The 15,773-nt window shown below is 38.9% G+C and overlaps 2 protein-coding genes across 2 annotated transcripts in view; both read left to right on the forward strand.

Annotated features, from left to right (window-relative positions):
* Positions 1–2,847: 2,847 nt before the first annotated feature.
* LOC147911358 (centrosomal protein kizuna-like) lies at positions 2,848–10,377 on the forward strand. The gene is given in 5 exon segments (XM_087428103.1): positions 2,848–4,456; positions 4,459–4,872; positions 5,272–5,587; positions 7,466–7,604; positions 10,172–10,377. Coding segments are annotated over 5 exon segments (1,098 nt in total). The 5' UTR covers positions 2,848–4,239; the 3' UTR covers positions 10,184–10,377.
* The window catches only part of LOC147911359 (centrosomal protein kizuna-like), a gene marked incomplete at its 5' end in the record, with an annotated part of 53,436 nt that continues 47,950 nt past the window's right edge, over positions 10,288–15,773 (forward strand). Inside the window, 1 exon segment of the mRNA XM_087428018.1 lies at positions 10,288–10,433. Within this exon segment, the coding sequence (XP_087284144.1) occupies positions 10,288–10,433 (146 nt within the window).

A 15,773-nucleotide genomic window follows, 5' to 3' on the forward strand; every position in this document is an offset into this window, starting at 1 on the left:
ACTAGAATTACTCTAGTTTTGTAGTAAGTTTTGAAATTGGGAAGTGTGAGTCCTCCAACTTTGCACTTCTTTGGAAGATTTTTTTGGCTATTCTAGGTCCCTTGTATTTCCATATGAATTTTAGTACCAGCTTGTCAATTTCTGCAAAGATGCCAGCTGGGATTTTGATAGAGATTGCTTTGAATCTGTAGATCAGTTTAGGAGTATTGTTGTCTTATCAATATTAAGTCTTACATTGCTTGTACACAGAATGTGTTTCCATTTGTTTAGGTCTTCTTTAATTTCTTTCTTCAATGTTTTATAGTTTTCAGTGTATTTGTCTTGCACTTCTTTGTTAAATTTATTCTGTTGTATTTTATTCTTTTTGATGCTATTGTAAATGGAATTGTTTTCTGATGTCAATTTCAGGTTGTTTATTGCTAATGTATAGAAGTACGTTATTTCTATTTATATATTGATCTTGTATCCTACAACCTTGCAGAACTTGTTTATTGGCTCTGTTTGTTCCTTGTGGAGTCCTTTATATAAGATCACGTTGTCTTCAAATAGAGATAGATTTACAGTGATGCGTCACTTAACGATGGGGATATGTTTTGAGGAATGCATTGTTAGGCAAGTTCACTGTTGTGCGAACATCATAGAGTGTACTTACACAAATCTAGGTGGTATAGCCTACTACACACCTAGGCTGTACGGTACTAGTCTTTCGGAACTGCCGTCATATGTGCAGTCCGTCATCGACTGCAACATCATTACTCAGCACGTGACTACTTTTTCTTTTGCAGTTTAGATGCCTTTCGTTTCTTTTTCTTGTCATACTTCCTGGCTAGAATCTCCAGTACAGTGTTAAATAGAAGTGATGAGAGCAGACATTCTTGTGTTAATCTGAATCATAGGGAGAGAGCTTTCAGTCTTTCACCGCTGACTGTGATGTTAGCTGTGGGTTTTTCTTAGATGCATTTTATCAAGTTGAGGGAGTTCCCTTCTATTCCTAGTTTGTTGAGTGTTTTTTTCTTATCATGAACACGTTGGATTTTGTCAAATGCTTTTTCTGTGTCTATGGAGATAATTATTCAGAGGGATTGTCTTTTATTCTATTAATATGGTATATTACATTACTTGATTGTCATATGTTGAACCGACTTTGCATTGCTAGGATAAATCCTCCTTGATCATGGTGTATAATCCCTTTTATATGTTGCTGAATTTGGTTTGCTAGTATTTTATTGAAAATTTTTACATCTATATTCATAAGAAATATTGGTCTGTAATTTTCTTTTCTTGTGACATCTTTGTCTAGTTTCAGTGTTAGGGACTGGCCTCATAGAATGAGTTGAGAAGTATTTCTTCCTCACCTGCTTTTGGAAGAGTTGATGAAGGATTAGTGTTAATTATTCTTTAAATGTCTGGTAGAATTCACCAGTGAAGCCTTTGGTCCTGGACTTTTCTTTAGGGGAAGTTTTTTGATTACTAATTCAATTGCTTAACTTGTTATAAGCCTATTTAGATTTTCTATTTCTTCTTGAGTAGATTTTGTTAGTGTGTGTCCATCTAAGAGTTTGTCCAGTTCATCCAGCTTATCTAATTTGTTGGCATACAATTATTTTTAGTATGCCTTTATAATCTTTTTTATATCTGTAAGGTAAGTAACATAGTACCCATTTTCATTTCTGATTTACTTAGTAATTTAAATCTTCTATTTTTTTTTTTTGGTCAGTCTAGCTAAAGGTATCTCAATTTGTTGATCTTTTCAAAGAATCAACTTTTGGTTTTGTTGATTTTCTGTATTGCTTTTCTCTTCTCTAATTCATTTATTTCTGCTCTAATCTTTATAATTTTCTTCCTTCTGCTTGCTTTGGATTTAATTTGCTCTTCTTTTTCTAATTTCTTAACATGGAAGTTTAGGTTACTGATTTGAGTTCTTTCTTCTTTTTTGATATAGACACATACAGCTATGAATTTTCCTAGTCTAAGCACTGCTTCTGATAGGTTTTGGTATGTTGTGTTTTCCTTTTCATTCATCTCAAACTATCTTCTAATTTCCCTTGTGATTTTTTCTTTGACCCATTAGTTATTTAAGAGTGTGTTTTTAAATTCCCACATATTTCTGAATTTGCCAAATTTCCTTCCTTTATTGATTTCTAATTTCATTCTATTGTCAGCAGAGTTCATACTTTCAATCCCTTTGAATTTATTGAGACTTCACTTATGGCCTAACATATAGAATGTTCCATGTGCAGTTGAATTTCCAGGAGTATGTTGGAGCTTTTCAAAGCCCCCTATGGACATCTTGTTAACCAGCTTTTCCTTTTAAGGTTTTTGGTTAGCCTGTTGTTTGCCCAACTCTTATCTACTGCCCAACTTTTATATACAGCCTTGATGTTAAACAATTGTCTCTGATTTTTTTTTTTTTTTTTTGTGAGGGAGATCAGCCCTGAGCTAACATCTGATGCCAATCCTCCTCTTTTTTCTGAGGAAGACTGGCCCTGAGCTAACATCCGTGCTCATCTTCCTCCACTTTATATGGGATGCCGCCACAGCATGGCTCGACAAGCAGTGCGTTGGTGCATGCCGGGGATCCGAACCGGCGAACCCCGGGCTGCCGCAGCAGAGTGCGTGCACTTAACCGCCTGTGCCACTGGGCCGGCCCCTGTCTCTGATTATTTTTGACAAATACCCCCAAGGAGAAGGCTCTTTGCACTGTGTGAGCTCCAAGTCAAGTCAAATAAAGACAGTCTTGTGAGTGTAGCCTTCCAGGAAACCACCAGATAAGTCACATAATGACAGTTCTCTGAGAATGGGGCGTTGAAGGAATTCCATCTCTTTTCCACTCCTTCCAGTAGCTGTTAGACTGCTGGGTTACAGGCTGTGGATTTTCAAAGTTACCGCAGACCTGAAGAGTGGGAAATGAGAATAGGACAAGTTAAAGCACCATAAAGTGTACTGTTCCTACCAAGATTCAGTTGTTTTTCTTGAGTAAATGCTCCCCTGATTGCTGCAAGCCTGTGGTTCATCTCCGGAATTCTAAGTTATTTTCCAGTGTCGAAGATGTTTTCCAGTGTCACTGTTTCTTTTATGAAACATAGAATTTTGAGAGGTTCTTATTCTACCATTTTCTCTGACATCTCTGTTCATTTGTTTTTAACATCAAAGTTGTTTCTTTTATTTTTTGGAATAGAAGAGATGGTATATTTGAAGAGAAGCAACACCTGATTTTGTTTCAGCTGTGTTTATGGCATTTTCTGTCTGAACATTTGGGCCTCAGTTTTTCCATATGCAGAAAAGGGGTGCAAATACGTCTCCCCATCTATTCTGTAGGGCTCTGTGAACTAAATGCTACTGTATATGTGGAGATGCTTTGGTCTCTTTGGAAGAAAAACACTTAAATTCCTCAAGGCTTCAGGGTTGTTACTTCCAGTTCTGCTTCCCACTGTGTGTCCTTGATCAAGCCACTGAACCAATTGCTTCTGTTTCTTTTTCCACCTCTCCCCTCCCCTCTCTCTTTTCAAGGAAGAGACAATGTTCATTCTCCTGATAGACATGCCAGTAAATTTAAATTGCTTTAAATGTATTTAAAATTATTTGAAGATGTTCAGGAAAAACTGTTGTTGTTATTTGAGGTTGACTAGAAATTATGGCTGTTTGCACATATGCAGAATATTTTAATGCAATCTTGAATGTGATTATTGGAGGGTTTTTTATATTACACATAATACCAGAAATAGAGTTTTGAAACCTCTGGTAGTCCTTTGTATGCATCTCTCTCTCTCCCTCTCCCTTTTTTTTTTTTCCATCAGGTACCTTCCTAGCTCCATCAAATCTGAGCATCTCTGAGGAAAGTGGCTAGAACTCACAGCTTTTTTTTTTTGCTTGTGGTAAAATATACATAACATAAAATTTACCATTTTAACCACATTTAAGTGTACAATTCAGTGGCGTTAAGTACATTCACATAGTTGTGCAATGTATGCATTTCTTTTTGAAAAATGTAGATTCCATAGTTCCTTGACAATATTTGCTTTGTGAACCAACACTGTTTTTAAAATTAAAGAGTATGGACTATACCAGTTTTTTGTTCATTCATTTTGTAGGAAGCCATGAGTTTTATAAACATGGTAGCTGTTGATTTCAGTGGTCATGCTTCCTTTACCTCATTTCATTTCTGAAAACAACCTAAACAACCTAATTGTTCATACACAATACATTTAACTCACGTCTCTTTTGGTGCTGCAGGTTGCAATGCAGGCAGGGATTAACTTGGGGACAGCTGTGTCAAGAGGATTGTATCAACCAGCAACAATCTTTATGGGCCGCCAAATGTCAGCCATCTCAAGCACTGGAGATGTTAGTACAGAGCAGAAATCTCCCCAACCCACGAAGAACTTCAGAACAATTCCTGACCCACGTTCACAGCGACAGACAGCCCAGAGCAGTGATGTGACAGACAGCTATGTAGTCGTGACACACAGTGCTTAAATAAGTCTGACAAAATAGATGGAAGCACATCTCTTCAGATTGGTGAGAAAACCCCAGTCACAGCCAGCCCATTGTCTGAGGAGGAACAGACTCATTGCTTGGAGATAGGAAGCAACTCACGTCACGGCAAGAGTAATTTATCTGAAAGCAAAAAGTCTGCTGAACTCCATTCCCTGTTACGGGAAAGATTACGTCCAGGGAGCAGAACCACTGATTTAAAGTGTGACAGTTCCAGCAGATCAGGGGGATCAGAGGGAGAAATACTGACACGGGAACATATTGAAGTCAAGGAAGAAAGTGCCAGACTACCAGTCGCTCCGATATCAGTCTCAGAATACTGTGCATCTGAAAGTAAGTGTTCTCAAGAGCAGCATTCTGCTCAGGAAGGTTTCTCAGGTGGGGTGAGAGGCTGAGATTGTTTGCTGATTTTTGTTGGTATTTAGTTTTTCTGGGTGGTAGTGGTCTTATGTAAGAACAAAGTGTACTCTCTAATTTTATCTTTTGTCAAAAAACAAAGTACAGTGGTGACTTTGCCAACAAATTCCATTCTAATGAATTCTTAAATATGTATGTGGAAATATTCTTACAAGCAAATTCTCTGATTTTTAAACTCATTGTTATATTTTTAATATATTTAATAAAATATTTTTAATGAGTTTTTAAATACTGTAATTAATCATGGATTGTTTCTACATGTTTTAACTGATGAATAATCCCACTCCGTGAGGTGGCACGTCTTACCTCGCTTCTCCCTGCACTTAGTGATCAGTAGTCTCTTCATATCCCCTCTTACAGATCATCCTCCTCACGGGGACCCCGAGGCACAGAAGCCCTTCAGGAAAATGCAGCAACAGCAGGAAGAGGAAAGTCTGAGCAGCAGCAGTGACCTCACAGTTTCCGTAAGTGAAGATGATCTGATTTTAGAGAGTCCAGAACCACAGCCAAATCCGAGTGACAAGATGGAGGGAGAAGATGGAATAGAGGCCTTAAAATTAATCCACTCTGAGCAAGAAAGAGGTGCCCTATCCACCGAAAAACATAATTGTATTTTGCAAACTCTAAGCTCTCCTGATTCAAAAAAGGAATCCTCCACTAACTCACCAACAAGAGAGTAAGCCATTGAATTTTTTTTTACTATTCTGTTTTTAATTATAGACATTTTTAGAGATCATTCCACTGGGAATGTATTGTCGAACACTCAGTCATGAATGTGTAAGTTCCTTACTCATAAATAATCTCTTAGCAAAGGTCTAATTTGCTTTCTTTTCTTTTTTTATAAAATAGCTTTAAAAGTCTGAATATCATTGAAATCATAGTGATTTGCAGTTTATAATTATATCCACACAATCCCTGGTTAATTCATAAGTCATTCCCGCCACCCCTACCCTCCAGCCTTTTAAGGAAACCAATCATTTTGAAGCTGTGGTAACACAGAAGGGGACAGACGGTGAAACTCACTAGGAATCCAGCTTTAGAGGCTGGGAACTTGGTATCTAATTAATTTGCTTAATCCTAATATCCCTTGCCATGGTGTCATTTTTGTCATACGATTAAATATGAGTTAATAAGTTCTTCTAAGTGTATATCTAAGCCAGCTTTCCTTTTCTGAATGTAAATATGAGGACACTGGAATCTTTAATGTTAAATAGGAACAACATCAGTGTTATACGTTTTGAGCACTTACTATAATATCCAACTCATGAAAGCTCATGTATAATTTTTTATTATTGATTGGAGGTACTAGGTGGAATTGTGTAGAAAACATGGAAACTGTTGAAAACCAATTCTGCAATGAAAAATAACTCTAATAGCATCAAATCTCTTTTAGGAGTGGAAGGAACCTACGTAATAAACTAAGGTAGATCTCGCCTTTTAAAAATGAGGAAATCAAGGCTAGGGGCATAGGAATGACACGGAGGCCGTTGGGGCAGACCTTCCATACAGCCTGCCTCCCCAACCCACATGCCACCACTAGAATTTTCTGTTACACTGTGATGCCGTCACTCTTTCTTTCCGACAGTCCCAGCAACAGTGGAAAGCCAAGTGGGCATCCTTGTATATGAGGGGATATGTTCTCCTTTAGAGCAGCGTTGCACCTTTAATGGATTGCCTCTTACCATTCATTATCTACTTATGGTGAAAATTTTAATTTATAGTCTGATTGACTTGAAAGTGATGTTCAAGAAATATTTATTAATAGCACATCCAAGTACAAAGTACTTGTACTGTGGATGGAAGAACCAGCATGGTTCCTGTCATTGGGAAATTTGATTTATTAGAGTGGCAAGCCAAATGGATTTTTTTGTGTGTGTGTGAGGAAGATCGGCCCTGAGCTAACATCTGCCAATCCTCCTCTTTTTGCTGAGGAAGACTGGCCCTGGGCTAACATCCATGGCCATCTTCCTCCACTTTATATGGGACGCCGCCACAGCATGGCTTGACAAGCGGTGCGTGGTGCGCGCCCGGGATCCAAACCCAGGCTGCCAGCAGCAGAGAGCGCGCACTTAACCACTACACCACGGGGCCGGCCCCAAAATGGTTGTTGTTTTAAGCTACAAAGCTTTGGGGTAGTTTGTTACGAGTCTATAGATAGCTAGTATAGGACTTTCTTCATTTAACATTAAATATTTACTGAGTGCCTACTCTGTCCCAGGCACTACTCTTGCTCTTATGGTATTTATGATCATGCATGTGGAGGGGAGGAAGAAAACACAAACCAATAAACAATCTGTGTGAAAATATTATGACAAAGAACGAGCAGGTTAAGTGGATAGAGAATACATAGATGCAATTTAGTGTAGGATACTCAGGGAAAGTCTCTGTGGTGGTTTGACATTTGAGAGGACATCTAAAGTGAGTGAGAGTAAGCCACATTAAATTGTACCCATGCCTTCTCTGTCTATTTAACCTGCTTTATTCTTTGTTACCTTAATTTTCACCCTGGTATATTTGTTTGTTTATCAATTTATGTTTCATTTCTCTCCTTCAGTGTCTTGGAGATGAGTGGGATATATCTTGAGGAAGAGAATACCATGCAGCAGGAACAGCAAGTACAGAGGCCCTCTAGTGGGAGCATACGTGGTGTTTCTAGGAACAGCAAAGAAGCCAGTGCAGCTGGACCACAACAGGTGAGTGAGGAAGGTAGGAGATGGAGTGAGAGAAATATCAGTGGGCCACATCACAAAGGGTCTTGTAGGCTGTAGGAAGAACTTTGGATTGTGCTTCAAGGGAGGTGAAGAACCACTCTGGCTGCTTAATGGAAAATGAACTGTAGGGGACAGGGTGGGAGCAAGGAGACCTGTTTAGAGAGTATTACAGTAATCTAGGGAGTAGGTGGTGGTGCCTTGGGCCAGGGTGGCAGCAGTGAGAAGTGTCAAATTCTGGATATACATATATTTTTTGTGTTTAAAAAAAAATACAGGGCCGGCCCCGTGGCTTAGCGGTTAAGTGCGCGCGCTCCGCTGCTGGCGGCCCAGGTTCAGATCCCGGGCGCGCCGACGCACCGCTTCTCCGGCCATGCTGAGGCCGCGTCCCACGTACAGCAACTAGAAGGATGTGCAACTATGACATCCAACTATCTACTGGGGCTTTGGGGGAAAAAAAAAAAGGAGGAGGATTGGCAATAGATGTTAGCTCAGAGCCGGTCTTCCTCAGCAAAAAGAGGAGGATTAGCGTGGATGTTAGCTCAGGATTGATCTTCCTCACAAAAAAATAAAAAATAAATAAACAAATAAAAAGTTATCACCATACCCAAAGTCATCTAGGCTTTCTCCTATGTTATCTTCTAGGAGTTTTATGGTTTTATATTTTACATTTAGGTCTGTGATCCATTTTGAGTTAATTTTTGTGAAGGGTATAAGATCTGTGTCTAGATTCATTTTTGTTCATGTGGATATCCCGTTCCAGCACCATTTATTGAAAAGTTAACATTTTTACATGTACAGTACAATACTGTTAACTGTAAGCACACTGTCGTATACCATATCCCTAGAACTTTTTCATCTTGAATGACTGAAACTTCATACTCATTGAACAGTAAATCCTCATTTCCCTCTTCCCCCAGCCCCTGGCAACCACCATTCTACTTTCTACTTCTGTGAATTTGACTACTTCAGATATCTCATATAAGTGGAACCAACCAGTGTTTGTCCTTCTGTGACTGACTTATTTCATGTAGCATGATGTCCTCAAGGTTCATCCATGTTGTAGCATCTGACAGGATTTCCTTCTTTTTATGGCTAAATAATATTCCATTGCATTTATATACTACATTTTCTTTATCCATTCATCTGTCGATGACATTTAGTTTGTTTTCCCCTCTTGGCTATTGTGAATAATGCTGCAGTGAACATGGGAGTGCGGCTATGTCTCTGAGATCCTGATTTCAGTTCTTTTGGATAAATACCCAGAGTGAGATTGCTGGATCATATTGTAGTTCTATTTTTAATTTTTTGAGGAACTTCCATGCTGTTTTCCATAGCGGCTGCAACATTTTACACTCCCACTAATAGTGCACAGGGTACCAGTTTTTCCACATCCTCAACAATACTTGTTATTTTCTTTTCTTTCTTTTGTTTTTTTAATAATGGCCATCCTAACAAGTATGAAGTGATATCTCATTGTGGTTTTGATTTGCATTTCCCCAATGATAAGTAATGTTAAGCATCTTTTCATATACCTGTTGGCCATTTATATATCGTCTTTTGAGAAATATCTATTCAAATCCTTTCTCCATTTTTTAATCAGGTTATTTGGTTTTTTGCAATTGAGTTGTTAGAGTTCCTTTTGTATTTTGGACGTTAATCTCTTATCAGATATATGGTTTGCAGATATTTTTCCCATTCTGTAGGTTGCCTTTTCACTCTGTTGATTGTTTCCTTTGCTGTGTAGAAATTTTCTAGTTTGATGTAGGCCCACTTATCTATTTTTGCTTTTGTTGCCTGTGCTTTTGATGTCATATTTAAGAAATCATTGCTAAGACCAATGTCAGGCAGCTTTTCCCCTATGTTTTCTTCTAGGAGTTTTACAGTTTCAGGTCTTACGTTTAAGTTGATTTTTAAGTCTATTTTGAGTTGATTTTTGTGTATAGTGTAAGATAAGGGTCCAGTTTTATTCTTTTGCACGTGAATAACAGCACCATTTGTTGAAGAGACTATCTTTTCCCCATTGTGCCTCCTTGATGCCCTTGTCAAAGATCAGTTGACTATATATATGTGGATTTATTTCTGGGTTTCTATTCTGTTCCATTTGTCTGTGTGTCTGTGTTTATGCCAGTACCATACTGTTTTGATTATTGTAGCTTTGTAATATGTTTTGCAATCAGTAGATGTGACTCCTCCAGCTTTGTTCATTTTCTCCATATTATTTTGGCTATTCAGAGTCCTTTGTGGTTCCATATGAATTTTAGGATTGGTTTTTCTATTTCTGTGAAAAATGCCATTGGGATTTTGATAGGGATTGCATTGAATGTGTAGCTCACTTTGGATAGTGTGAACATTTTAACAATATTAAATCTTCCAATCCGTGAATATGAGATATCTTTCCATTTGTCTGTGTCTTCTTTAATTTCTTTCAGCTATGTTTTGTAGTTTTTAATGTACAAGTCTTTTGCCTCCTTGGTTAAATTTATTCCTAAGTATTTTATTCTTTTTGATGCTATTGTAAATGGGATTGTTTTCTTTGCATTGTTATATAGAAATGCAACTGATTTTTGTATGTTGATTCGGTATCCTGCAACTTTACTGAATCATCAGAGTATAAATGCACTTTAAAGCCGTGGACCCTGAGAAGAACATTAGTCAATGAGTGTGAATAGGAAAGCAGCCCAAGGCCTGGCTCCACATTCAAGGTCAGGAAAATGAGAAGGAAACAGCAAAGGAGTTTGAGGCGAAGCTGCAGGGAAGAATCAAGAGAAGCGAGAAGAAGTTGTGCTGCAGATGCCAAGTGGAGTATTTCAGGTGAGGTTTAGAAGGATTAAATAACCTTAGAGGTGCAGCTAGCATTCGAACTGACAGCCGGATGCCAGAATTCATGCTCTTAATTTCTGTGCTCTACCATGCAAATCACAATCATAATGGTGATATACCCTTCAATAGCACCCACTCTGTGCCAGGCACTGTTGTGAAGAGCTTTGTTTATAATAATCCATTTATTCCTATCATTATTACCCTTTTACAAAGGAGAAAACTGAGACACAGAGAAGTTATGTTCAAAGTCACAAAGTGGCTCAGTGTACTTTGAGCTCAGCCGTCTGGGTCCAGAGTCTGTATTCTTAACTGATACCCTGGGCTGGTTCCCAGTAACTCTCTACTGCCTAAAAAACTGGAATATCAGAGATAATATTTCATTAGGTTGAATAAGGAAGCTCCAGAAGCAAATTAGATTATTTAATTAGGAAAAGAAAAGAAAACTAAGCAGTGGCAATTTGAGCTTTTGCTCTGTCCGTATTGATTTTTGTGCCTTCCAGCCTCAAATAAGCTGATGAAGTGCTATGTGCCTTTCTTCAAGCCTGAACAAAGTACTTGCAAAGTTGCTTTGTTCTTTCTCCCCTTGGAGTATGGCTGAAAGCAAAATGTAATGCTGCCTTTTACACTAAATAAATGAAAGCCTTGGTTTCTCAGGGTCATAAAAATGTGATCACATGAAGTGAATCTCCTCTAGTGATTTTAATTTAGCCCCTCTTCAAAGTTAAATATGGGAAGGAAGTTCTTGCATATGAAATTCTTGCATAAAACTGTGTTTCTTGTAGAATTTACCCGCAAGTCACTCTAAGCGGAGCTGGCAGCATGTTTATGGATTCAGTGTTCCTTCAGACGTGATGATGCCTTCAGGTGTCTGCTGTCACTTGCTTTTTTTCTTCACCACTGTCTCTTGTTTTTCCTGGACCTGACCTCTGCCCCTCAACAAGTGGCCCCCTGAGCTTTTTCTTGCTGCCCCACAAATGATCGCTTTTGTTCCCAAAGTAAGGTTGTGCATTACACTTTTGAAAAGATAACCTGGTGCCAGCAGGTGGGGCTGTCAGTGTATCCCCTTCCTATTCTGCCTGGCACTTCATTCCCCAGTCTTGCCTGTGCCTCTCCTGTTAGCTCACCTACTTTGATCTGAAAAATCTAAGACTTTCCTTATCTTTATTTTGGTTTAAATTTTTAAAAGTCCAGAACCAGGCTTCCAAGAGGGCAGTAGTCCTCAGACCAGATGGTCAGCAAAATAGGCATTAATTGTCACTCAGTGTCTGTACGGGAGATGTTAAAAGAAGTCTCCATTGACCGACCTGAACCTGGTTCCCCAGCCTTTCCCACCCTTCTCACCATAGGCTTCTGGCCTCAGTCAGAAGAGGTGGGTGACCTAGAGCAAAGGCAGGAGTCGGGGATACTGAGAACACTTGCAAAGGTTAAAACCAGAAGAACTTTTAACATTTCTTGCAAGACAGGTGCACTGATGAAAATTCTCTCAATTTTTGTCTACTTTTTCCATTTCTTAAATGCTTATATGTATATTGATGTTTTCATTCATCTTGAGTCAATTTTGAAAATGTAGAGTGTACTAGAAAAATTTTCTAGTTTCTTAATACTTTTCTAAGTTTTCAAATTGTGGGCAGCTTTTATATTTTACAATTTTTTTTCTTTTTTTTTTTTTTTCTGAGGAAGATCATCCCTGAGCTAACATCTGTTGCCAGTCTTCCTGTATTTTGGGTGTGGGTTACCACCACAGCATGGCTGCCGACAAGTGGTGTAGATCCACGCCCGGGAACTGAACCTGGGCCACCAAAGCAGAGCGTGCCAAACTTAACCACTAGGGCACGGGGCTGGACCCTGTATTTTAGAATTTTTACCGTGTCAATAATTATGTTTCTTTTTCATTCATAATTTTATGTCTGCCCAACTTTTTTCATCAATCAATCCTGCATGAGATTTGTCTATTTTATTAATTTCTCCAAATAATCAGATTTCATCCCATCTGTTGCTTTTTAAAAATCTCGTTTGTTTCTGTTATTATCTTTATTATTCCCTTTTTACTTTGCTTGGTTTTACCATGTGGTTTTTTTCTAACTGAGTTGAATGCCTAATTTTCAATCTTTCCCATTTTAGAACATATACTTTTGAGGCTTTAAATTTCCATGTAAGTACTGCTTGACTTGCACCCCACTGGTTTTGACAAATAATGCTATCACTCGCATTCAGTTTTAAGTATTTTAATTTAATTATCTAAATGTTTATAATTATTATATCTTTTTCTTTGACATAGGTATTATGTAAAATGATTTTTGGTTGTTTCTAAACATATTAGGGGAAAAGAGGATTCTCTTTTCATTATAGATTTCCAATTTTATCACATTGTTGGCAGAAAATGTGTTCTGAACAACATCTGTCCTTTGGTCTTTGTTGATTGGCCATAGTAATGGCCAATTTTTATAAATGCCCATAATGCTTGAAAACATGTATATTCACTCTTCATTGGGTAGGGTTCTGTATGTTTCCGTTAGCTCGAGCTTAATAATTACATGATTCTAATCACCTATATATTTACTAATTTTTGTTTCATCTATAAGTTTCTGACCTTTCAAAATCTATTGTTAATTAATATTTTTACTTTCTTTCCAGACAGTATAAGTACCTTAGAGACTGTATCTCCATTTCTTCCCCATGGGTCTGCTTCTGTTTTCTTTTCTTTCTCTCGCTTTTTAATCACTCTTGTCTTGTTTTTCTCAAATCTCTGGCAATTTTTGAATGGATATTGTGTAGGAGCATTTTGGGAGTGATTTGAGGACAAGGAAGTTTTCCTCCTCTAAAGAGGATTTGCATTTGCTTCTGGCAGGCACCTGGGGCAGAAGTGATCCTGGGTCCCTTTCATCCAGGTTGAAGAATTGAGACAGTGTGAAGCCAGGCCTTGGTCCCTTTGAGGGCCAGACTCCGTTTCACCGTTATCCACAGGAAGCAGCCCTTTGAAGTTCCAGTTCAAAGTGTGGGTGATTTATTAGGGTTCCCCTTCGTTGGTAGACCTGGACTTCAGTTTTTATTCTCCCACTCTGTGGGATTGCCTGAAGCTCCACTCAGCTTCTCAGACTCTCAGCTGCCTTTTCTGGAATTGGCACATGCCCTTCAAAGAAAAATTGCCCCAGATGTTAGGCTTATCTCTCTGAATTTCCTTTTTTTCTAGGTTTTGATCCTGTAATTCATCACTGCCTTATCTCTCTAAGCTATCAAAGAGATATTTTTTATACTTTTTTTTGTTCTTAGTGCAAGGATTGGCCTGCATTACCTAGGATGCCTTTACAAGAAGCAGAAGTCCTTGTCATGTGCTCTTTTTAAAATGAATTTTATTATTGAAGTATAGCCTACATACTAGTGAACAAATCATGAGTGTACTGCTCCATTAATTATCACAGAGTGAACACAGCTGGTAACCCCCACCCAGTCAAGAAATAGTATCAGCACCCTGAAGCCTACCTTGTGTCTCTTCCTCCCTTCTCCCTCATAGTCACTTCCACTTGGCTGCTGCTTCCTTTCTGAAGGCCGGGGAAACCAGATATCGTTTGGCCACTTTCAGTTTTAGTTATGAAATGCATAGCTTTGACAAAGTCATTTCTAATTTAGTTTGTCTTTTACCTTTTAAATCTATTGGTGGAACAGTTTTCTCCCCTTCCATTTCATCTTTCTTTCCTTGTGATGAGCCCTCCCAAGTCTTTTAACAATTTGTCCTTTTAGATTATACACAGTACTTTCTTATTTTATTATGTGTGGTTACTAGAAAGCCTTCCAAACTCATAACCGTCTGCTGACGTGGAGAATATGTGATTTCAGAATATTATGTTTTGTACACATTTATGAAAAAGTATCCAGAATATGAACCTGTTCCCTTTTATTTCTCCTGTCAGGCTAGCCCTGTCCCTAATTCCCTTTCTTTAACTAGAGGTGATCACAAGAAACACATCAGGAACTTACTGATTTGTTTGGAATGTTCTCTTTCTCTTTCCCTGCTCTAGACCACAGGAAGACTGGCAGAGCCATGACCTTTTGTGATTATAGTCTTGGATCTCCTTTTGACCAGTATCATCTTTTGACTAATTAAATTTGACTTCAAAGTTCTAGTTTACTATCTTCATCAGATTGATTTTTTCAGCTAAAGCACCTGGTACAGTGACTGGCACATGTTGGCATTTGATAGTTAATGGTAATCTGATAGTGTGGTTCTGGAAGTCAAGATGCAGGGACATACATGACATATAAAGGGAATGGCCAACTTTTTTTTTTTTTAAGTCAGAAATGAACTTGGCTTCTGTCTCTCCTACTCTGACTCTTAGCAATTTGATAAATTTAATTTCTAGCATCAAAGAATCAGAATCCTGACAAAATGGACAGTTTGTTTTCTTTAGCCCTTTTCACTGAGAAGTGTTGGGTATGCTGCCCTGGAAGTAGAGCTTGTGCTTAGCATCAGTACATGAGGTCACCAGCGAGGCTCCAGAACTCTGCGAGTTCAACCAGGAAATCATCATCCAATTGGGTGTGATCAGAAGTTTTCCTAAAAGCTGAGATACCTTCCAGAAACAAGGTAATCAGGGCGGAAAATTGATCATAAAGGAAAATCGTAGACCAGGGAGCTGTGAGAGGCTCTCTGAAGCAAGGATGTGTGAGCAGCAGGAAAAGGGTCAGCCTGCAGCTGGGGAAAGGGAAGGCGAGAGGCAGAATCGAGCAGTTATGTACTGGGTAGTACTGTTCTGCGGAGAAGGGCGCTGAGTCCGGGGTGGACAACTTGGGAAGTGTCCTCTGGAGTGGGACAGTGGTGTTTTACCACACTTCACTGTGGCCTAACTGAAATCTTTAATCTTTTGTTAGAGTTAGGCTTAAGGTTGTTATATAAACTTGACATGCTGATGTGTATAATAATGGTAATAATTTCCATCATCTTCGGGTGCTTACTGTGTACCCGATGCTGTGCCAGCTGCTTTACATTCATTATCTCATCTGCTGCCGCAGCCCTACGCAGTGGAGGTGGCGTCACCTGCGCTTTACTGATAAAGAGACCTGGAATCTTTTCTGGGCCTATGTCTGGTGAGAGGAGTTCTCCTGCACTCAGGAGGGGCAGGTGGGCCAGGCTGGCTTTCCTAGTTTTATGGCTCCAGAGCGCCCTCTTCTGTTGTTCTCCCAGAATGTTTGCATGTGGCCTCTTACTTTCTTAGATCCCTTGGCTCTTTTCCCCTCCTCCACTTGAAATGGGAAGATTCTTCCTCTGCCGTTATTGTCCCAGTTAAGTTCAATTTAGAGTTCACTCCCAGCAGCTTCTCCTCAGTGCAGAGCTCT

Source organism: Ceratotherium simum, unplaced genomic scaffold (genome assembly GCF_057802395.1).
Source record: "Ceratotherium simum simum isolate JZ-2026a unplaced genomic scaffold, ASM5780239v1 HiC_scaffold_43, whole genome shotgun sequence".
Classification (NCBI taxonomy): Eukaryota; Metazoa; Chordata; class Mammalia; order Perissodactyla; family Rhinocerotidae; genus Ceratotherium; species Ceratotherium simum.